General features: G+C 35.4%; 2 protein-coding genes across 2 annotated transcripts; one reads left to right on the forward strand and one right to left on the reverse strand.

The window, feature by feature from the left end:
- Window positions 1–3,105: 3,105 nt before the first annotated feature.
- LOC149093103 (uncharacterized) lies at window positions 3,106–3,879 on the reverse strand. The gene has a single exon (XM_089268715.1). It carries the CDS (start codon window positions 3,877–3,879, stop codon window positions 3,106–3,108), a length of 774 nt encoding a protein of 257 aa, XP_089124841.1.
- A 10,522-nt stretch (window positions 3,880–14,401) lies between these two features.
- Window positions 14,402–18,907, forward strand: LOC107370453 (uncharacterized). Its single transcript, XM_015938448.2, has one exon. The coding sequence runs from the start codon at window positions 14,402–14,404 to the stop codon at window positions 18,905–18,907; it is 4,506 nt and encodes a 1,501-aa protein (XP_015793934.2).
- The last annotated feature ends 5,113 nt before the right edge of the window (window positions 18,908–24,020 follow it).

Here is a 24,020-nt window from a genome sequence, read left to right on the forward strand (position 1 = left end):
TGACTTTTTCTTGAAGTCGAAATGGCTTTTTCTTTGGAATTGGCTTATCGCCAATATTGATTCTGATATTACAGACTTTTGCTGGAACACAACCTAAATCGTAAGGCGATTTAGAGAACGCGTCTTTATTTTCCAACAATACTTTAAATAATTTCTGCTGATCATACTGTGATAACTCAGGATTTATTGTAGCCTTCAAAGCTTTTTCAACATCATCAATTTGATTAGGAAAATCTTCTCTTTTCACTGGAAGTTCTCGGACTAATGCTATTATATTTGAATCTTCAGGATATGCATCTATTATTCTTTCAGTATCAGTAGTCAGTTCGTTCATTGACTTTAGTTTCTTTGGATCATAATTTTCTCCGAACCATGACTTGAATAAGATTTCAATTTCTGCTTGATTTGGTTTTTCAATCTCGACATCGTAGGTTTCCATCATTCCATCTCGATATCTTCTAACTTTAAAAGGGTTATCTTCTCCTTGGCCAATGATTTGAGCGTTTGTATAACTGATTACATTGACACCGAACAACAATTCATTGTTCAAGTTAGGGATAACGTAGGCAGCCATCATTCTGATTCTGTGTCCAGAATATAATTTCAATGGAACACATTTAGTGCAGGTTATCCTTGAGTCGCTTACTCCTGTAAACTTGACTTCAATCGGATAAGTTTGTAGATTTAATCTTTTTGCAGTTTCTTCACTGATTAATGAAGTGCAGGCTCCTGTATCCAACAGTGTCTTTAGCTCTGTATTTGTTGACCTTTCTCTTATATCAATGATAGGATAGATAACTGATTGACCTTTCGAATTGTTTTCTTCTAATTTTTGAACTGAAGATTTGTTAGTTCTTTGAATTAATTCTTGAACTTGTTTAAGATTAGCATTGTTTGGATCGAGAGGTTTGTCAATATCAAACTTAAGATTTCCTGAATTAGCGTTTAAAAGTCCAATTTGATTTGAAGATGATGCTTGATTTGTTGGCTTATTTGGTGATTGGCTTTGATTTGAGTTATCTTTCTTTTTAAAATAGCAGTCTATTGTATTATGATTAGTCTTTTTACATTGACTACACCACTTCTTTGACCTTGATCTCTCATTGAATTTTGATTCATAAAATTTCTTTCTTTCTGGAGTCTTTTGATAATCCGGTCTTTCAGTTTTCTTAGTCTTTAAATTTACCTGCTTGATGCCTATTCTTCCAATGATTTGATCTTCAGCTTTATCATTGTAGTCTAAATGTTCCATAATTTCAGTACATAGATTCCAAGGGAAAGTGTTCAATAAGGTTAATATGAACATTTCATTAGTTACCGTTGGGTCTATTCTTCGTACTTGTTCTTTAACTAAAGTTATATGTTTGTTAATATCACCAGTGTTGATATCAAAAACTAAGCTCTTGAGTGTTGTGTAGGCGTTAATTCGATCTTTGCTAGTTACGACTCTTTTGAGTAATTTAATTTTGAAGCTTTCGTACTCGATTTCAGGTTCCTCTTTAATAATGTCTTCAGCTACTTTTCTTGATTCATCGTTCAGAGTTCCTCTTAGGAAATCAACCCATTCTCTTTTAGTTGGATCAGCCATTCTCATATCATGTTCAAGGGTATCTATGAACACGTGGAAGGGCAATTGTTTTCCCTCTTTTTTAAATGGCCATCTTATTTGTTGAACTCTTATTCTTGCTGAGGCTTTATTACTTAGAATCCTTGAGTCACCATTCGTGTACGAGTTAATCATTTGAACTTCTGGATCAGGCTTTTTCCCATATAAAGCTACCAATCTATCAGCTTGCATAGCGTTTATATTACTAGCAATCATAGATTGTTTAGTGATATATTTTAAATGTTCAATTTCTCTGATTCCACTTGTAACTAAAGCACCAATTACATCTTCAGAAAATCCATTTTCTCTTAATTTAACAGCTACATCCCAAGGCTTTTTAACTTCATAAATTGTTGATTCGGGTTTTACATTAGGAACTATACCATCATAAATCTGTTGAATCTTGTGGGCATCAATGACTTTAGCTAATAATACTTCAGCAGTAAAGTCGTCAGGATTTTTAAAGCCTAATTGTGTGGCGATTTCAATTAGTTTAATCTTGTCGAAATTAGCGTAGGTATTCATTTCTACTAAAGGGTTCAATATTTTGTTGAGATTAATGAACCAGGTTTCAACTTCTTGTTTCTCTTCACTTGTTGACGCCACTTCTTCAAATATATCCACTTTTATATTAACACAATATAGTTCAGAGAACTATCCCAGTATTCTTGAGATCGGTCAGAAGACTAAGCGGCAGCCGCTGTTGTCTTCTTCACTTTCTCAAGAATTGTAAAGCACAACTAACCAGAGGTTTAAGGAGGCTTTTTATGCGGCAGCCGCGTATTAGCGCTCCTATTCACTAAACCTTGTTCAGAGAACGTTGAGTTAGGAATAGATACGAGGCAGCCTCGGTTTCAAATTCCTTAATATGACCTTAGAAAGGGCACAAAGTTAATTTTGTCACAGAACCAAGTCAGAGACGCGGCATCTCCACCATTTTATGTTGAGGAAGGTGACATAAAAACATTGACCATAAATAAGACTCGCTCAGGGAGGACCGATGTGACTTAGTAATGTAAATTAACTTTATTAAGGTTTTGAAATAAATACTGAGGGTTAATAAATGTGGGGTTAATAATGAAGGGTGACAAATAAATGAGAAAAGAAGTTATTAATAACAAGTGTAAACTTAGACTAATACAAGACTGAATTAAATGTGCTTTTGGTTTATCTTTTATACTCTAATTTATCTCTGACGTCAGATAGCTAGCCATTGACTAAGATAGCCAAGTGATGAGTAAGCTAGCTAAGCTGACCCTTACTAACCATAATTAATACTATATCCCTAACATAGCCCCTTGGTTGACTGAAATTCCGTGTGATTTTGAAGGCGAAATATTCATTGCCATTAGCATGTCGATGAATTTTGAGCAACACGCCACGGAAGTTCACCATCTTCTCCATTTTGCAAATAATGCATTGATGTCCATCGAATACGGTGGTCTCAATATTTTATCTCCAATTAGAAAATCATGTCGATTGTAGCTTGGACTCCATTTTCATGAGGCAACTGCTTTCTTCCTTAAGTCTTCAGGCCAATTCTTAATTATGTACATTACATTTCGCAGTAGTCCAGCCATTTGAGTATTTTGTGGATAAATATAATTTGCATAAGGGCGTTTGGTTAGTACATCATCTTTGATTTCATTAGCTGTATCTTCAAATTGTTCGTGATCAATTAAATATAACAAAACAGTATAAGTTGCATCGATTATTGGTGAGTGAGCTCCATCCTGAATTATCTTTTGAAAGAATAAGAAAGTTGAATAAAGTAGAGCGAATAATTGTTTTTGCTCGATTCTTGGATTATAATATTGATTAACGTCTCTTAGTTTAGGTCGAATCTCTTCCCAATCTTCTTCATTAAAACATAATGACATAAAATCATCTTTTCCACCAGCGACGCAAATGATTTGATATTGATGTAAAATTTCAATAACTTCTTGGCGGACATCATTCAATGATTGAGCGTTTTGTACATGATCCCAAGTTAGACCATGAAATGCAGTTCCAATGTCGACAACAGAATCTCTTGGATAGCGAATTATTTTATTGAGTCTAGGATTACCAGCAGCATCGACAATTCCAATCCATACCGGCATTTGTTTAATTCCGTACATAACAGTTTTGACAGGAATCTTCTCAATGTCAATACCACAGACTCTTTTTCCTTCTTTATTCAGCTTGCCAATTGCTTCATTAATTCGCTTTTGATGAACTCCAGCAGTAATATGTCCACTAACATTTGAAATCGAGTTCACAATTTTCTGCATTTTTCGCTCTCGTTGTACTCTTCGACGTTCATTTTCTTTTTCTCGAGTTTCGCTTCGTTTTAATCGCCATTCAATTGTTCTTTCTTTTACTCCTTCTTGTTGAGCTTTTCAATTATTTCCTTTTTCGATCGTTTTTGTTTTGGCTCGGATGATCGCTTCGCAAGATAACCTCTGTCCAGTTCTGAAAATTTTCTTTTAGGTGTATTTGACTCTTCCTCCACTGCATTAATTGTTTTATTTTGATTATTTTCTTTTGTTGATTGTTGACTTGATTGGGTTTCTGATTGACTTGATTGATTGTCTGATTGACTAGATTTTTCAGTTTCTTTGGCTTCTTTGTTTTCTTTGGTTTCAGGTAAATGTTCTTCTAAGTCCCAATCAATAGCTTCACCTCCAGATAAAATTTGATCAATTACAGAAACTTCTTCAGTATTGATAATTAAAGGTTTGAATACATCTGGTAAGTCATCATCAAGTTCAGTTTCAACTTCAACTTCATTTACAGGTTCAGGTGGAGTACAAGTGACAGCTTCAATGAGAGTTGTCAATGTTTGAGGGTTATCTTTGTTTCGATTTTCAGCAATGACATTTACTAGAGCAGCGAGCTTTTCTTGTTCATCAGCTTGTTTCGATGTTGATGGAACTGGTTCAATTTGAGGAGGCACTTCTTTTTGTTTTTCAGGTTCAGGTTCAGATTCCTTCAGCGGCAGCCGCTTTGAGGTTTCTTCCCCTTTTTGCTTTTCAGCAGGTTTTAATATTGAATCAAAACTAAGATGTTCAAGAAGTTTGCTAGCAAGACTTTTGTTCATCTGTTTTAGTTGTGCATCTCTCTCTTTTATTTTACGCTCTGCTTCTGCTTCTCGAATCGCTTTCTCTTTTTCTTTAATTGGATCTGGAACTGGTTTAGGATTCTTCTTTGCCTCTTCTTCTTTTCTTTTAAGTTCTGCCATTTCCTTATGAAATGATCGCTCCTTTTGTTTTTCCCAATCAATCGGGCTAGTTCGAACTCTTGCATTCGGTGGAGCCAAGTTTTTGTTGTGAGCAAATTCAGACCAATCAATAGGTTCATCATCAATTTCCTTTTGTTTGCTTGGTTCGCCAATAACTGCTTTTTGCCAAATTTCGTATTCTCTATCCTTCTTTTCCTTATACCTAAAACGTTCAGCGGCAGCCGCTTGTTTAAGGTTTGGAATTGATTTAGGGACCAAACTTTGATGTCTTTGTAGTGGCGGAATCGGACTAATTCTGACAGCACCTTGTTTTCCTTTAGGAAATTTAGCTCCATATAAAGTATCATAATCATTGTCGAGTGCAGTTACCAATTGAGCAGTTAATTTAGCCACATAATTTGTATTGATTCGATTAGCCAAGGGATAGTCGATTTCCATCGGAAACTCCAAAGGATAATGTTTCCTTCCAATGTCATGAAAAGTTTTCATGTTAATTTTAGCAGCTTTCATAGAGACTTTACATTCATTTCTCGCCATATGATTGAGTACTTTCATGTAATCTCCTTCGAATTCACAATCGTAATTTCGACATCTGACTTCAATTCCCTTGTATAAATTCCGAATCCTTTGTGCAACATTGGTAATTCTTGGTCTCGTTTCCAAAGCAGGACATTTCATGCAGTAGAATACTTCTCGATAGGGCGATTCATTATTCAGTGGGCGACTTCTTCCAATGTGTTTGAAAATTTCAACCAAAATTTTTGCACAATCTTCGCAGTAAAAACCAGCACAATTCTCACAGGCGTAGGTTCTACAGGCGATGTGTCCACAGAGTTTGCAAAGAACTTCATCCAGATAATCCGTAATAATATTCCTATCGTATTTCACCAGCGTAAATCCAGCAATAAAATTTTTCAGGAAAGCCATCTTTTCAACTTCAGAAGTTTTGAGTCTCGAAAAGATTCGATCAGTAATCCAAACTGTGAGATCATCTCGTTTGCCAGGGAAATATTGACGCTCCATAATTCAGGTTTCAATTGTGATTTGATGAGTGTGAAAGTTGAGTTGTGAATGATGATTTAATTTACAATAATGAGTATTAAATCACTTTAGTTTAATTGTTGCCGGAATACTTTATCACAGTTGAAGTTATTCACAGTTTATCACAGTTGAGTTAGAGAATTCTCTTTCGAATTTCTCTTTCGCTTTTCACTAATTTCTATTCTTTAATTTTGAGAAATCTTTCTCTAAAGTTGTTTCAGAGTTCAGTTTGACTCAGCGGCAGCCGCTTTGGTCAGAACTGATTACTCTTAATGTTGAATAGAAAATATTCAAAGTTCGAAAAGCTTTTGATGGCACTCACTTTCACTTATTGAGTTAGACTCAGCGGCAGCCGCTTGTCTACTCAGAGTTTTGCTCTAATTTTTCACCAATTCGTTTCACTTTTACTGTTTATGTTGATCACGATTAGTTAATTACCAGAGGATGCCTCTTAATGTAATTAACTAACAAACACTTTTTTCAAAAGCAACACTTTAACTTGACTTTTAAATGTCTCAGAAGGTAACACAAGATAGAAAATTAGAATAGAACAATTTTTCTTTTTGACTTAATTTTTCACTAATTTGTTGATTAATTTTTGGTGAAGGCACTTATTAAGTTAATACAGCGGCATCCGCTTAAACAATTAACTTAATTTTAATTAATTTCAATGCGGCAGCCGCAGTTAGAAATTAATTTAAACACAATTATAATTAACAATATAATTACCATGAGGTGACAAGTGTGACTGATTGACTCGCTAATATGGCGGTTAACCTTCTCAAGCCTTTTTCATAATTGCTGCCCTCTATGACCAGTGGGTTTGACTAATTGAGGGGCGTAACCTTCTATTGTCTTAGTTACAGCCATTTCCCCTTTGGACTCCCATGAGATAAGTTCATTTTATTCAGCTTTTTCTTTATCAGATTTTTCTGAATTTGTTGAATTTCTTATTGGTTTTTATTTTGACCTTTTAAGCGGCATCCGCTGTGGCCAAAATATTGACCCTTAAAGTTAACTCTAAGCGGCATCCGCTGTGTTAACTTTAAATCTTAGAAAATTTGACAAAATTTCTTCTCTTTTTGTTCTATTAGTAAGCTTCCATAGATAGCTTTTTCTAATGCTTTTTGTCTTTTCTTTTCTTTTTATTATCAGGTCTTTTTATTTTTGATGGTTTATCTGGTCTTTGATTGAGGTTCCAATTTCGATGTCACTTTGTTTGCCTTGCCATTCGGAAAATTTCGGACCATTTTTGGACAATTTTCAAGTGTTTTGTGTTTTCTTTTTACTGTTTGTTTTAGCCTTCAGTGATACCAATCTCAGCGGCATCCGCTTTTTGGTTCACAATTCTGTGTTCTTTTGTGTTCTATCTTTGAGTTTCTTGTTAGATCCTTCATTTGGTGAGTGTTTTCTTGTTTCGAGTCTTTCTTTTGATTAGTGATCGAATAGTTCTTCAGCGGCATCCGCTTTACCACTTGACTCGTTGATTCTTTTAGCTTTTCTTTAAAATTCTTATTAGTTAAAACCTTTTCTCTTTTAAAATTCTGATTCTTTAAAATCTTTTTGAGTTTAAAATCATGTTTTAAAATGATGATGATGAGTTTAGTTGATTCTTTAGGTGTTAACTGTTAGTGATTGTCCAGCGGCATCCGCTTCATGGCAATCTCTTTGATTCTTTAGGTATTAGATGTTAGTTTTTTACTGATTGTCCAGCGGCATCCGCTTAATGACAATCTTTTTGATTCTTTTAATTTTGTTAGCTGTTAGTTTTTCTTTTTACTGATTGTCCAGCGGCATCCGCTTAATGACAATCTCTTTTCCTTGATCTAGTTTTCATTTTGTGAGGTTCAAATATTCTTCTGACATATTTCCTCTTTTTCTTTGTTGGTGAATTTTTCTTTTCTTTTTCAATTTCTGTACTAGATTCAGGTTGTTCTTGCTCCTTTTCATCTTCTGTTGATGTTGAAGCTTCAGATACTTCATAGATTTCAGTTTCGTCTGATGAAGTTTCTTCCAGGTTTTCTTTAGGTTCTGGTTTAACCTTTTCAGGATATTTCTTTAAAATAGCTTCCAAATTCGATGGTATTGCTATGTAGATTTGCTTTATCCTTTTATAATTTTGCACAGATACTTTCTTTGTATCCAGGTTGTGCATTTCAGCAGTTGAATCATATGCATTCAGAACCACGAATTCACCTTTAAATTTCTGCGTAGTCTTTTTCGGACCATTTGAGACGTACTTCATTGTACAAAAATCGCCTCTTTTTAATTTAGGTTTGATTAACCTTTTATTTCTCATTTCCGCAGTCTTTTCTGAACTTTTCTCTAATTTTTCTTTGATTATCTTCCTTGCTAGGACGATATCTTCTTCTTTGTAGTTGGGGTCAATACCAAGTTCATTGTGTATTGTGCCCCTTGGTTCATAATTGAACATCAGGTGAAATGGGGACTTTCCAAGTTCAGTTTTTATCGCTGTATTATATGAATACGCAATTTTTGCAATATCTTTATCCCATTCACTGTCATCATTCTGAGCATAGATAGCTATTCTTTGAACAATTATGCCATTAACTCGCTCTACTAAACCATTAGTTTGAGGTCTGTAGGGAGCTGAATTTATTAGCTTGATAGCTCTACTTTCTGCAAATTCTTTGACCTCTTTAGAAATTAGATTTCTTCCATTGTCCGATTGAATCATTTTCGGATTTCCATGAACATTAATAATTGAATTCAAAAAGTTTATTATGTCCTTTGAGGTTCCTTTCTTGTAGGCTTTTATCCAAGCATATCTGGTTAATGTATCTACTGCTACAATTACCATTCTTTTACCCATTTTTGATTCTGGAAAAGGACCAGTCAAATCGATTTGTATCCTTTCCATTGGGTTGTTAGCTATCGGCATTGGCTTTGCTTTACCTTCATTTGTGGTTTTACTTTTAAATTGTTGACAAAGCTTGCACGCAGCTACTTTTTGTTGAATTATTTCCTCCATTTTCGGAAAGAAAAATTCTTGTTTTATCTTTGCTAGGGTTGGTTTGTATCCAAAATGCCCTGCTTCCACTGATTCATGATAATTTTCCCAGATTTTGTTTATTAGTTATCGGAGCGTAGTGAAACGAAGTGAAGATTTTAACTCAGATATGCCATTTTGAAAATCCACTTTTTGTTTTTACTGTTAACACGATATCTCATGAACGGAAGCTTGTAACAACTTCATACTTTCTGTAATAAATGTTCATAACGAATCGCCGGCTGTATCAAATTTTCAAGGTCATCGAAGGTCATTTTTCGGGAATTTGACCTTTGACCTACTGAGGTCATTTGCAGATGAAAAATGTTTTTTTGCATATGGAACTTCACTGACACGAAGAATCATCTAGGTAGTAGTTATATTTGTCGATATATACATTTTTAACCGAAAATATGATCAAATCATCAAAACCTTGCGGATCCAAAAATTAAAAAATATAATTGGAGATTTGAAATTCGCGCTTTTCATAAGTCGGAAGTAGATGTAGCCAAAGCGACATCTAGATTTAAACGTATGATCATAGACCATTAACTTTGTGTGAAAATCTATTACGAATTTTAATCACTTATATTTTCTGATCTATTAGGAATTATTTTATTGTGCTTACACCTTCAAATTCAGCGTTAAAAGACGGTTAATAACATAGTAAAAACATCTCCAAAAGGTAAGAGAAAGTTGTTTTTTTAAGGGTACATGGATGTCTCCCATAGGCCCCATGTTAACCAAAAAAAATATTTTAATCACTTATATTTTCTGATCTATTAGGAATTATTTTATTGTGCTTACACCTTCAAATTCAGCGTTAAAAGACGGTTAAAAACATAGTAAAAACATCTCCAAAAGGTAAGAGAAAGTTGTTTTTTAAGGGTACATGGATGTCTCCCATAGGCCCCATGTTAACCAAAAAAAATATTTTAATCACTTATATTTTCTGATCTATTAGGAATTATTTTATTGTGCTTACACCTTCAAATTCAGCGTTAAAAGACGGTTAAGAACATAGTAAAAACATCTCCAAAAGGTAAGAGACAGTCATTTTTTTAAGGGTACATGGATGTCTCCCATAGGCCCCATGTTAACCAAAAAAAATATTTTAATCACTTATATTTTCTGATCTATTAGGAATTATTTTATTGTGCTTACACCTTCAAATTCAGCGTTAAAAGACGGTTAAAAACATAGTAAAAACATCTCCAAAAGGTAAGAGAAAGTTGTTTTTTAAGGGTACATGGATGTCTCCCATAGGCCCCATGTTAACCAAAAAAAATATTTTAATCACTTATATTTTCTGATCTATTAGGAATTATTTTATTGTGCTTACGGTAAGGCTTTAGTATGACACCCCCCTCTGATCATGATGAAATTTTGCATACATACTTATTTTGTCATGAAAATTTTATTGATGAAGTCTCAACTTGCGGAAATCAGTACTTCCGGTTATACCGGAAATGAACGATATCTCAGCTAATACACAATATATTGGCGTGTCGTTAAGTACGATGTATAGAACTCGACTTGATCTTTCGAATGATAGGTCTTATGTGGAGAACGACGCATGCGCAAAGAAAATATTCATAAAATTGGTTAAAAACCGATAAAAAGCCTTCTTAAAGCCTGATAATGATGAATAAGTGAATATAAAATGTTTTGCAAGGTTATAGTATTACTCGCTCGATGGCAGCACTCTTTTGAATCAAGTCTTAACTAAAGTGTGATTTACTTCAGTTTTGTTTTGTTCTTTGAACTGCTAACATCTAATTTTTGAATCTCTCCACACAAACTTTTCATTCTAGTCATGCGTTGGTCCCATAGGGAACTCGAAAAAATAATTAACACTGGTGCTGCTTGTGATTTCGCACGATCGAAAGGGATATTGAGATCCAGCCTTGAATGCCCACAACATAGGTGCGCCATGAAACTTTACCCTGATCGAGGGCCTTATGGAACTTTCCGCTGCCCACATAAGAAGCAGCACACATCTGGTAGACCATCTGAGAGGAGCTGCGCTTGGGGTACTTGGTTTGAGAACCAGAATTGTAAAATCGAAAATATTCTTCGACTAATGTTCGCATATTCTCGTGATCTGAGTTATGTGCAGGCAATAGAGGAGACGAATGCTTCATCAGCAACTGTAGCTGAATACTTCTGGCGATGCCGAGAAGTAATTTCTGAAACTTTTGCCGAGGAAGAAGAAGAACGAGGCAAAATTGGTGGACCTGGCAAGATCGTCCAGATTGATGAAGCCAAATTCGGTCGAAGAAAGTACCACCGCGGGAGACTCATAGAGGGACATTGGGTCCTTGGTATTATTGAAGATGGGTCCGAAGATTTGCGATTGGAGGTTTGCCCTGATAATTTGCGCACCGCTGATATTCTTTCTGATTTAATAGAAAAGCATGTTGAACAAGGTTCAACAATTCATACAGATGGATGGCTAGGCTACTCCAGATTGAGCGCTATGGGTTATGACCATAAGAGAGTCAACCACAAAAAGGAATTTGTGACCGCCGAAGGAGTCCATACAAATCGAATCGAAGCAAGCTGGCGACCTATGCGGGCTTATTTCAGTGAAAGGCGAGTAAGCAGAGACGATTACGCTGACTACGTAGTTGAATATCAATGGAGAAGGTGGTGTAAAAAAAGACCAGATATTGATCCATTCGAAAACCTTCTCGAATGCATTGCTAAAGCTTATCCCGTTGAATAAGCGAATAAGTCAGGTTGGAGCGGCCTAAAAAACAGCCAACTACGAAGAAGGAAAACTTCTAAAACCTCTCATCATTGGTGGAGAGATCTCTGATGATGAGATGGTCAGTAAAATCCAACTCTACCTCCCCGTGGTACTGGCCGGGTAACGCTAACAGAGCTCTGGTATGATAATAACTTGATTTTATCTAATCTCTTTCAGTTTGGTTTCGGTAAATTCTGAACGTAGAGATAGATAGAATTTAAGCTTTATGCCTATTTACCTATTGGCTATCGATATGATACTAGCTTTGATACAAGTTCAGCTTGAAGGGTAACAGGGCGAGGAGCCTATGCGAGGCTGCGAAGCAGCCGAGCGCGCTTGGGAGGCCCTACCCCCACCCCTCTCTGCTTAGGTCACAACGGCGCTACGCGCCGTTGTGACCTAAGCAGAGAGGGGTGGGGGTAGGGCCTCCCAAGCGCTACGGGCATTTTTTAGCCGGTTAACAGTTGCGTTGCATAACAGAAGTTCACATACCATGTGATCCATACGGATTTAGGCAGTTTTTGAATGACAATTGTGAATTTATATGACTTTTAAACGATTTTCATGAATATTTTCTTTGTGCATGCGTCGTTCTCCACATGTGACCTATCATTCGAAAGATCGCGTCGAGTTCTATACATCGTCGTTAACGACACGCCAATATATTGTGTATTAGCTGAGATATCGTCCATTTCCGGTATAACCGGAAGTACTGATTTCCGCAAGTTGAGACTTCATAAATAAAATTCTCATGCAAAAATAAGTATGTATGCAAAATTTCATCATGATCAGAGGGGGGTGTCATACTAAAGTTGAGCCGTGCTTACACCTTCAAATTCAGCGTTAAAAGACGGTTAATAACATAGTAAAAACATCTCCAAAAGGTAAGAGACAGTCATTTTTTTAAGGGTACATGGATGTCTCCCATAGGCCCCATGTTAACCAAAAAAAATATTTTAATCACTTATATTTTCTGATCTATTAGGAATTATTTTATTGTGCTTACACCTTCAAATTCAGCGTTAAAAGACGGTTAATAACATAGTAAAAACATCTCCAAAAGGTAAGAGAAAGTTGTTTTTTTAAGGGTACATGGATGTCTCCCATAGGCCCCATGTTAACCAAAAAAAATATTTTAATCACTTATATTTTCTGATCTATTAGGAATTATTTTATTGTGCTTACACCTTCAAATTCAGCGTTAAAAGACGGTTAAGAACATAGTAAAAACATCTCCAAAAGGTAAGAGACAGTCATTTTTTTAAGGGTACATGGATGTCTCCCATAGGCCCCATGTTAACCAAAAAAAATATTTTAATCACTTATATTTTCTGATCTATTAAGAATTATTTTATTGTGCTTACACCTTCAAATTCAGCGTTAAAAGACGGTTAAAAACATAGTAAAAACATCTCCAAAAGGTAAGAGAAAGTCATTTTTTTAAGGGTACATGGATGTCTCCCATAGGCCCCATGTTAACCAAAAAAAATATTTTAATCACTTATATTTTCTGATCTATTAGGAATTATTTTATTGTGCTTACACCTTCAAATTCAGCGTTAAAAGACGGTTAAGAACATAGTAAAAACATCTCCAAAAGGTAAGAGACAGTCATTTTTTTAAGGGTACATGGATGTCTCCCATAGGCCCCATGTTAACCAAAAAAAATATTTTAATCACTTATATTTTCTGATCTATTAAGAATTATTTTATTGTGCTTACACCTTCAAATTCAGCGTTAAAAGACGGTTAATAACATAGTAAAAACATCTCCAAAAGGTAAGAGAAAGTTGTTTTTTTAAGGGTACATGGATGTCTCCCATAGGCCCCATGTTAACCAAAAAAAATATTTTAATCACTTATATTTTCTGATCTATTAGGAGTTAGCAAAATCAATTTCAATGCAATATTCAGCTGCCTTTATTCAAATTTTTAAAAGCCAAATTAAGTCATTTTATGATGAACATTATTAGACATTAGATAGATTTGTTAGACACAGAATAATGATGCATATTAATCAGGTTCGGTTAAATTAGCAAGATTGTATTAGTTGAAATTAACTAACTAGAGAGATCCAATTTTTGTTTTAATACTAATAATCTGTTTTCAATGTAAAGCTATGGTAATTATTCGAAAAATATATTTGCTACTAATAATTGTTTCCTTTACAGGTAGGATGGCGGTTGTTGAACCAGGGACAAGGCGAGCCTATGTCGTTCCCTGGAGTATGAGTATGAATGAGCATTTCAGGTTACGGCCTGCCAGAATCCGGATTGAGCTAGCTCTCCGACTTGAGTAGAGAAAGGTGTATGGTGTAGGGGAACCTAACGTCAATTTTAGGAAAATTAAGAGATTAGTTAGTTAATTGACGTTAGCTTAAGCTTGTCTGAAATTTGAGAGTTGAAGTGAATTGAACTAGGGAGAGTTATGCAAAATCCCTGGTCTTTCACTGTGTGCTTTGGTTGCAGTTTTTTGTTAATCGATTCATCATATTAATTTTTAACAATGTCATTAATGTTTTTATTTTTTCCTCAACAGATTTTTAAACTCTTCTGACATTGCATTTAACTTGCAACTATAAATTAAATAAGTAAGTATTCTACAAAATTTAATTGTTGATCAATCATTTATTTTTACTCATTTAATACACTCAAAACTATCGTAATTATGAACATATTCCAGCTCCAATGTATAACAGAATTCCAAAATTTCTATTCATTGTTTTTTTCTTTTCGTTATTTTAGGCATCCAACTTTCATTCAATTAACAATGCGTTTGAAACGTCAGAGTGTTAACACACGTTCAAATGTTCAAAAAATCGCAATGAGGAGAATTCGTGCTACTCGGATATCAAACAGTCAAACGGCCGGACCTTCTACTGCAGGCCCATCTGTAATTGGTACTGGTTCATCATCAAGGGATTCTTCTCCTGAGAATTTCGCCATTCCGCGTGTTGATTACGGAGATTATCATCGGCCTCTTTTCTTATTCAATTGTGATTCGTCGGACTCAAGTGTTACAAGTGAGATCCAAGTCAATGAAATGCAGCAAAATGTAGAAATAGAACATTCTTCTTCTGATGAAACAATCATTTATAAACCTCCTTCATCTATAAATTGGAACTATTTAGTGAACTATACATCTAAACGTTTCGTTTATCCGGACATACCATACAATATGACACCAGCTAATCAGTGTTACCCAGCAGCATGGCTAAGAAAAGCTGTGAAGTTTGATCGTATTATTGAAAAAAATGATTGGCATTTTTGTGAGCACTGTAAAAGGAGGTTTCTCAATTTAACAATTACATCTGTTAGTGTTCATGGACTAAATTCGCAAAATTGGTGCAATAAGTGCGTCAAAAATCCTGATCTTTATACGGATGCTAATTTTATGGACCCTCGAGAGCAGCCTGAAGTACTCAAAAATTTAACGATGGTTGAAGAGATGTTGATAGCGAAAGTTCATCCTGTTGTTCGTCTTTATAAAATCAAAGGCCAACAATTTGCATACAGTGGTCATGTTGTCAATTTTGAGCAAGACATAACTAATCTACATACAAAACTACCAGTCAACCCGAAAGACCTACGTGGAATCATAATTGTAAATCGAGATACACCAGATGGGATAGCTTCATTTCAAGTTCGGTCATCAAAAGTAAGAGAAGCTCTTTGTTGGCTAAAGAGAAATCATATGTACTACCATGACATTGAAATAGATGATGAACAGCTGTCCCAGCTTCCGGAAAATGGCAACATAATGCAACTTTTGCCGAATTTAAATCGAGATTCTCGCCAGGATGGGTCGCAATCAGATGAAATGCAGTTGATGCAAGAATCTAATTTTCCTCACATACCACAAATGAATCAAGAAAGTAAAGTTCGAGATGCAACTGAAATTATTGAGTGGCCACATATTCGTCCTGACCCGATAAGCGAGTTCAGAACGGAGGGCTACATCACACAAGCTTTCCCCACCTTATTTCCATATGGTAGAGCAGATTTTAAGCAGAGCAGGAATGTCAAGTCGTTAAGTTTTGTGGAGTACTTCAAGTTTTTAATGCAGTACAAAGACGGTAGATTCGCTAAAGATTCAAGGTTCAGGTTTTTCGCATTCAATTCTATTATGAGATGGCAAGCTATCAATCAAGGAAATCTCTATGTGAAAAAAAATAAATTCGGTAACTTGGATGCTGAAGCTGTTTTGGAAAAAGTGAAAGAGGATTCACACCTTGCAGACTCAATTATGTTTTACGCTGGAAAACTACGTTCATCTAAAAGCTATTGGTTTCAAAGATCTGGCGAACTTCATGATATGGTAGAGCAACTGTCTACTCCACATATCTTTTTTACTCTGTCAGCAGCAGATTATCATTGGCCCGATTTGTACAAAATTTTAGATCCCACGAATAATATTGACACATCAATTGAAGCGAATCGTCGGAGACTTATGCATGATAACCCGCTGATTACGGCTTGGTTTTTCCAAAAGAGAGCTGAAACATTTATTCGTGAGGTTTTGTTACCCTGTTATAACGTAGATGATTATTGGTATAGATATGAGTGGCAATGGCGAGGAAGTCCACACATTCATGGAGTTTTGTGGCTGAAGGATGGTCCTAAGTTAGAGAATCTTGACGATGTTACAGACGAACAACTTTCCTACTTGACGAATTTTTGCGCGAGATTATCAAGAGCATGGAATCCCGATATAACACATGCCCCAAGTGACATACATCCGTCTAGGAAACGATTTACAGAGATTTTGGAAGATCCAGAGGATCTTACAACAATTCTTAACCGCTTACAGAGACACACTCGTCACGGTACACATTGTTTGCGTAAAAAAAGAGGAACCAACGTTGAAGCTTGCCGTTTCGGATTTCCGCATGAGCTATCTGATGTAGATGTTATTGCTAAAGACAAAAACTGGAAATTCGAGCCAAAAAGAAATGACGAAAACATGGCAAAGTACAATCCATTTGTTACTCAGACGTGGCGTGGAAACACTGATTTTACTCCTATACTTTCAAAAGAAGCTGTTTTGTTATATATTGTGAAGTATGCAGCGAAAGCTGAAACTGAATCAAGTGATTATAGAGAATTATTGAAACACATGGCTGAAAGTAGTGATCCAAACTCTCCAGCTGCCACCCTCGTTAGGAAACTTTTGGTTAGCTCTACAGCTGAACGGGATTTTTCTGCACAAGAAATATCACATCTGATGATGGGATGGCCGTTATTTCATTCTTCACGATCTTTTGTTACGTTGGTGATAAAAGATGAAAACTGGAGAAAGCTCGATTGTTCGACGGATTGTGAAGACCCTGCCATCATTGAACGCTATAAGAAGAGAAACAGGGAACTTGAAAATGTAACTCTTTTCGAATTCGCACAGAATTACCGCTATTCACAAAAAAAAATATTGCGACGCCGAGTCCCTGCTATAGTAAGACATTATCCGAAATTTAAGCTTACTGATAATCCTGCAGAAAATGAAAGATACTTCAAAATAAAAGCTGTTCTACATACACCTTGGAGACAAAGTATGGATGAAATAATCAGGCCATTCTTATCAACAAACTTCCCATGGACAAAAGCTTATAATAATATCCGTGATACGATAGGAGAGCCGCGATTTGAATTAGATGTAGAAGACTCTTTCGAAGATGACCCTGAACTAGATGAGTTTCATTTACACCTTGAACCGGGAATGGCGATTTCTAGAGCTGTTCCTCAGAATAATGAAATTCAGAACCTTGGCAGAAGAGAAATAGATGTTGCTCATGAATGGGAAGCTGATTCAGTGTCTGAAGAAGAAAAGAAAGCTCTAACCGATTGGATGACGATACAGAAACAAAGCTTCAATGTTGCAACGAATGCAACTGGTCGTGTAGCATACAACCTTTCTGATGATCAACAGAGAGTCATGGATATAGCCATGCTACAGATAATCCTTCTTACACAATCGAAAGATCCAGAAATAAAAAGAGTTATGGTACAAGGTAAAGCGGGAAGTGGTAAAAGTTATTTAATAAGTGCTCTTACACAAGAATTCAGAGAAAATTTTGGTTCGGACTCTGTTATGCTTTTGGCGCCTACTGGTGCCGCTGCTATTAATATTTCTGGTAAAACAGTGCATTCTGGTCTTATGATATCACCACAGAATTTCAAGCTTCTCACTGACGAAAAATTGCGAACATTTCAGTTGAAGATGTCTATGGTCAAATTGATCATTGTAGATGAAATGTCCATGATAGGACTCCGTATGTTGTGGCAGATTTCAAGAAGACTGCAAGAAGCTGCAGGAAATGCTGATGATCCCTTTGGTGGTTATTTGATTTATTTCTTCGGTGATATACAACAACTGCCGCCGGTGAAAAACAATGCTCTTTATAGTCATTCAAATTCAACCAATGCAAATAAAGGAAGACTTGTTTTGAACAGTTTTCAAAGATTTTTGATGTTAACATCAAATCACAGACAGGCTGGTCAAGAGCAAGCACAGTTTAGAAGAATATTGGATGGAATTGCTAATGGATATCTGACTGACCAACAGTTCGAAATACTTAATTCAAGACGTAGTGGTATACTTTCAAGACAAGAGCTTGCAAAATTTGCAAGTGCAATACGCTTATTACCTAAAAATAAAATGGCTGATGAATACAATGAAAATCTTCTGAGAAGTAGTGGCCATCCAGTTGCACTCATTCCTGCAGTTAATAGTAGCAAACTAGCATCAAAACAAAAAGCAGATAAAGCACAGGCCTTGGAACAAATCTTGAAATTAACCAAAGGTTGTCGTGTCATGTTACGAAGCAATTTATGGACTGAAGTTGGACTTGTTAATGGAGCTCTTGGTACATTGCAAGCGATTGTTTATGAGCATAATAAACGACCTCCAAGTGTTCCTGTTGCCCTTATGATTGAGTTCGATAATTATAAGGGCCCTACATACAATGGTCGTGCTATTCCAATAACAACAATTACAAGACACTGGAAAACAGAAGGAAAACCGCAATGGCGTCGACAGTTTCCAATAAATGTCGCACACGCAATCACTATTCACAAATCTCAAGGATTAACACTTTCTCAAGCGGTTGTTCATATTGGAGATACTGAATCCGACATAGGCTCATCATACGTTGCATTCAGCAGAGTCAAAAATCTTCAAAGTTTAATAATTGATCAAGTTATTTCTAAAGATCGGATAAATAACCTTTCTAATAGCCCTCAACTCGCACAAAGAAAAATATTTTTACGCAGATTTTTGTAACTCTAACTGTAATTCAAGTATATATGCCAATATTGAAATTAATAATGCTATTAAGCCCAGCTTGTTCATTCATTGTATTAATATTTTTCATGTGACCTTATTTTGTTTCAGTAATAAAACGTTTAAAATTGATTAAACTTTTCTTTACTTCTTTTTATTTATATTTTTTAACATCAATTCCTACTAAAATTTTACTTAATTATTCAATGAATTGTAATAACTTTTGTCATTTCTTCTCTCTGCTATTTCAGATTTTCTTTTTTTCTATTTTCTTGAACATAGTCAAGATCAACCAATTTAAATTTTGATTGCTAAATAAAGCAAATCTCGCTAACGCTCCGATTTTGGCGAGCGATCGTCTGACCTAGTTTATCAGGTAGATAATACTTTGGAGGTTTGTCCTTATTAATTTTGAACAATATCCCATCTTTTGTCTGGAATTTCTTTACTTGTTTTTCTTCATTTAGTTCATTCTTTATGAATGTACATCTTGAATCAGCTTCTTGATATTTTCTTAGTTCACTCATTAAATCTTTTTCGATTCTTGGTAAACTTAAGTTGAAGATTAGATTTTCTCGAATCGCCTCTCCATTTATGTTCTCATCCATCATTATGTCCACATATAATTCAGCGGCAGCCGCTTTGATTATATGTTTGGACTCTTCTAGACCTTGGTCATAGATAGCGAAATCATTTTTATTTGGATGTAGAACTTGTTCAAGGTTTAGTTGATTGAGGTATTTGTCATAATGATCATCTCTTAATTCACCTTCAGCTCTATGAGCCCATTCATTTGACCTTGATAGACAGTCTGTAGGATGCTTTTCTCCTTTTAGATATTCCACCTCAAAATCGAAGTCACCAAGTAATGCTTGCCATCTCATTAGTCTTGGTGCCTTGAACATTTTCTTTTTGAACACACATAGTGCATGATGATCAGTCACTATGGTGAACTTTTTGTATCTCAGATAATTCTGAAATTTTAGGCAAGCATACACTACAGCCAAAGCTTCTTTCTCTGTTGTAGTGTAACCTCTTTGATGCTTTTGCAACTTTGTGCCGAAGAAGTAGACAGGTTTCCAATCTTCTTCCTCTTTTTGGGTTAGCACTCCTCCGATAGCGACTGCTGATGCATCCACCATCATTTTTATTTCCTTGTTAGGATCGAAATGCGTTAAAGAACATTCTTTCATTAACGCCTCTTTTAATTTCTTCCAGGCTGCTAATTGTTCTGCATTTAGTGCAAATTGAATTCCTTTATATTTGTTTTTACACAGCTCTGATAGACATGATGAGGTTTGTGCGTAATCCTTTATGAATCGTGAGAAATAATTGAACAATCCCAATTGAGATCTCACTTGAAGCAATGAGGTTGGCGGTTTTAGGTTTTTCACTCTTTCGATCTTCTTTGGATCTGGTTTGACCGTTTTTCCTGACACTAAGTGTCCTAGGCATACAAATTCTGTAGCTCCAGTTCTTAATTTTGAGATTCTTGATTTGAATCCATACTTTCTTAATGCTTGACAGACTTTATTCATATTATCGCATAGTTCATCAATCGTCCTTCCAAAAATAGGTATATCATCGAAGTATCCTAGACAGCAAGTGTATCTTAGGTCTCCTAGAACTGCGTTAATACATTCTTGAAAATAAGCTGGCGAGTCTGCAAGTCCCATTGGTAGTCGTTTAAATCTAAAACAACCCTCTTCTGTGACGAAACTAGTTTTATCTCGTTCACTTTCTGGTAGCTCGATTTGATAATAGCCTTGTGCTAGATCTAGAGTAGTAAAGTACTTATTCCCCCTAAGCATATTGATCGCGTCATCTATGTTAGGCATTGGGTATACTCTTTTTTCAATTAGTTTGTTTAATGCAACATAACTAATTACCATCCTCCATGTACCATTAGGTTTAGGCACTACGAAAGCTGGTGCACCACCTCCTGCTCTTGATTTTTCAACAATATTGTTTGATATTAAATCATTGACAATATTTCTTAATTCCATTCTGACTTTTTCTTGAAGTCGAAATGGCTTTTTCTTTGGAATTGGCTTATCGCCAATATTGATTCTGATATTACAGACTTTTGCTGGAACACAACCTAAATCGTAAGGCGATTTAGAGAACGCGTCTTTATTTTCCAACAATACTTTAAATAATTTCTGCTGATCATACTGTGATAACTCAGGATTTATTGTAGCCTTCAAAGCTTTTTCAACATCATCAATTTGATTAGGAAAATCTTCTCTTTTCACTGGAAGTTCTCGGACTAATGCTATTATATTTGAATCTTCAGGATATGCATCTATTATTCTTTCAGTATCAGTAGTCAGTTCGTTCATTGACTTTAGTTTCTTTGGATCATAATTTTCTCCGAACCATGACTTGAATAAGATTTCAATTTCTGCTTGATTTGGTTTTTCAATCTCGACATCGTAGGTTTCCATCATTCCATCTCGATATCTTCTAACTTTAAAAGGGTTATCTTCTCCTTGGCCAATGATTTGAGCGTTTGTATAACTGATTACATTGACACCGAACAACAATTCATTGTTCAAGTTAGGGATAACGTAGGCAGCCATCATTCTGATTCTGTGTCCAGAATATAATTTCAATGGAACACATTTAGTGCAGGTTATCCTTGAGTCGCTTACTCCTGTAAACTTGACTTCAATCGGATAAGTTTGTAGATTTAATCTTTTTGCAGTTTCTTCACTGATTAATGAAGTGCAGGCTCCTGTATCCAACAGTGTCTTTAGCTCTGTATTTGTTGACCTTTCTCTTATATCAATGATAGGATAGATAACTGATTGACCTTTCGAATTGTTTTCTTCTAATTTTTGAACTGAAGATTTGTTAGTTCTTTGAATTAATTCTTGAACTTGTTTAAGATTAGCATTGTTTGGATCGAGAGGTTTGTCAATATCAAACTTAAGATTTCCTGAATTAGCGTTTAAAAGTCCAATTTGATTTGAAGATGATGCTTGATTTGTTGGCTTATTTGGTGATTGGCTTTGATTTGAGTTATCTTTCTTTTTAAAATAGCAGTCTATTGTATTATGATTAGTCTTTTTACATTGACTACACCACTTCTTTGACCTTGATCTCTCATTGAATTTTGATTCATAAAATTTCTTTCTTTCTGGAGTCTTTTGATAATCCGGTCTTTCAGTTTTCTTAGTCTTTAAATTTACCTGCTTGATGCCTATTCTTCCAATGATTTGATCTTCAGCTTTATCATTGTAGTCTAAATGTTCCATAATTTCAGTACATAGATTCCAAGGGAAAGTGTTCAATAAGGTTAATATGAACATTTCATTAGTTACCGTTGGGTCTATTCTTCGTACTTGTTCTTTAACTAAAGTTATATGTTTGTTAATATCACCAGTGTTGATATCAAAAACTAAGCTCTTGAGTGTTGTGTAGGCGTTAATTCGATCTTTGCTAGTTACGACTCTTTTGAGTAATTTAATTTTGAAGCTTTCGTACTCGATTTCAGGTTCCTCTTTAATAATGTCTTCAGCTACTTTTCTTGATTCATCGTTCAGAGTTCCTCTTAGGAAATCAACCCATTCTCTTTTAGTTGGATCAGCCATTCTCATATCATGTTCAAGGGTATCTATGAACACGTGGAAGGGCAATTGTTTTCCCTCTTTTTTAAATGGCCATCTTATTTGTTGAACTCTTATTCTTGCTGAGGCTTTATTACTTAGAATCCTTGAGTCACCATTCGTGTACGAGTTAATCATTTGAACTTCTGGATCAGGCTTTTTCCCATATAAAGCTACCAATCTATCAGCTTGCATAGCGTTTATATTACTAGCAATCATAGATTGTTTAGTGATATATTTTAAATGTTCAATTTCTCTGATTCCACTTGTAACTAAAGCACCAATTACATCTTCAGAAAATCCATTTTCTCTTAATTTAACAGCTACATCCCAAGGCTTTTTAACTTCATAAATTGTTGATTCGGGTTTTACATTAGGAACTATACCATCATAAATCTGTTGAATCTTGTGGGCATCAATGACTTTAGCTAATAATACTTCAGCAGTAAAGTCGTCAGGATTTTTAAAGCCTAATTGTGTGGCGATTTCAATTAGTTTAATCTTGTCGAAATTAGCGTAGGTATTCATTTCTACTAAAGGGTTCAATATTTTGTTGAGATTAATGAACCAGGTTTCAACTTCTTGTTTCTCTTCACTTGTTGACGCCACTTCTTCAAATATATCCACTTTTATATTAACACAATATAGTTCAGAGAACTATCCCAGTATTCTTGAGATCGGTCAGAAGACTAAGCGGCAGCCGCTGTTGTCTTCTTCACTTTCTCAAGAATTGTAAAGCACAACTAACCAGAGGTTTAAGGAGGCTTTTTATGCGGCAGCCGCGTATTAGCGCTCCTATTCACTAAACCTTGTTCAGAGAACGTTGAGTTAGGAATAGATACGAGGCAGCCTCGGTTTCAAATTCCTTAATATGACCTTAGAAAGGGCACAAAGTTAATTTTGTCACAGAACCAAGTCAGAGACGCGGCATCTCCACCATTTTATGTTGAGGAAGGTGACATAAAAACATTGACCATAAATAAGACTCGCTCAGGGAGGACCGATGTGACTTAGTAATGTAAATTAACTTTATTAAGGTTTTGAAATAAATACTGAGGGTTAATAAATGTGGGGTTAATAATGAAGGGTGACAAATAAATGAGAAAAGAAGTTATTAATAACAAGTGTAAACTTAGACTAATACAAGACTGAATTAAATGTGCTTTTGGTTTATCTTTTATACTCTAATTTATCTCTGACGTCAGATAGCTAGCCATTGACTAAGATAGCCAAGTGATGAGTAAGCTAGCTAAGCTGACCCTTACTAACCATAATTAATACTATATCCCTAACATAGCCCCTTGGTTGACTGAAATTCCGTGTGATTTTGAAGGCGAAATATTCATTGCCATTAGCATGTCGATGAATTTTGAGCAACACGCCACGGAAGTTCACCATCTTCTCCATTTTGCAAATAATGCATTGATGTCCATCGAATACGGTGGTCTCAATATTTTATCTCCAATTAGAAAATCATGTCGATTGTAGCTTGGACTCCATTT

This window comes from Tetranychus urticae, chromosome 3 (assembly GCF_039701765.1).
Source record: "Tetranychus urticae isolate SD_2017Ah chromosome 3, NJAU_TeUrti_SD_1.0, whole genome shotgun sequence".
NCBI lineage: Eukaryota > Metazoa > Arthropoda > Arachnida > Trombidiformes > Tetranychidae > Tetranychus > Tetranychus urticae.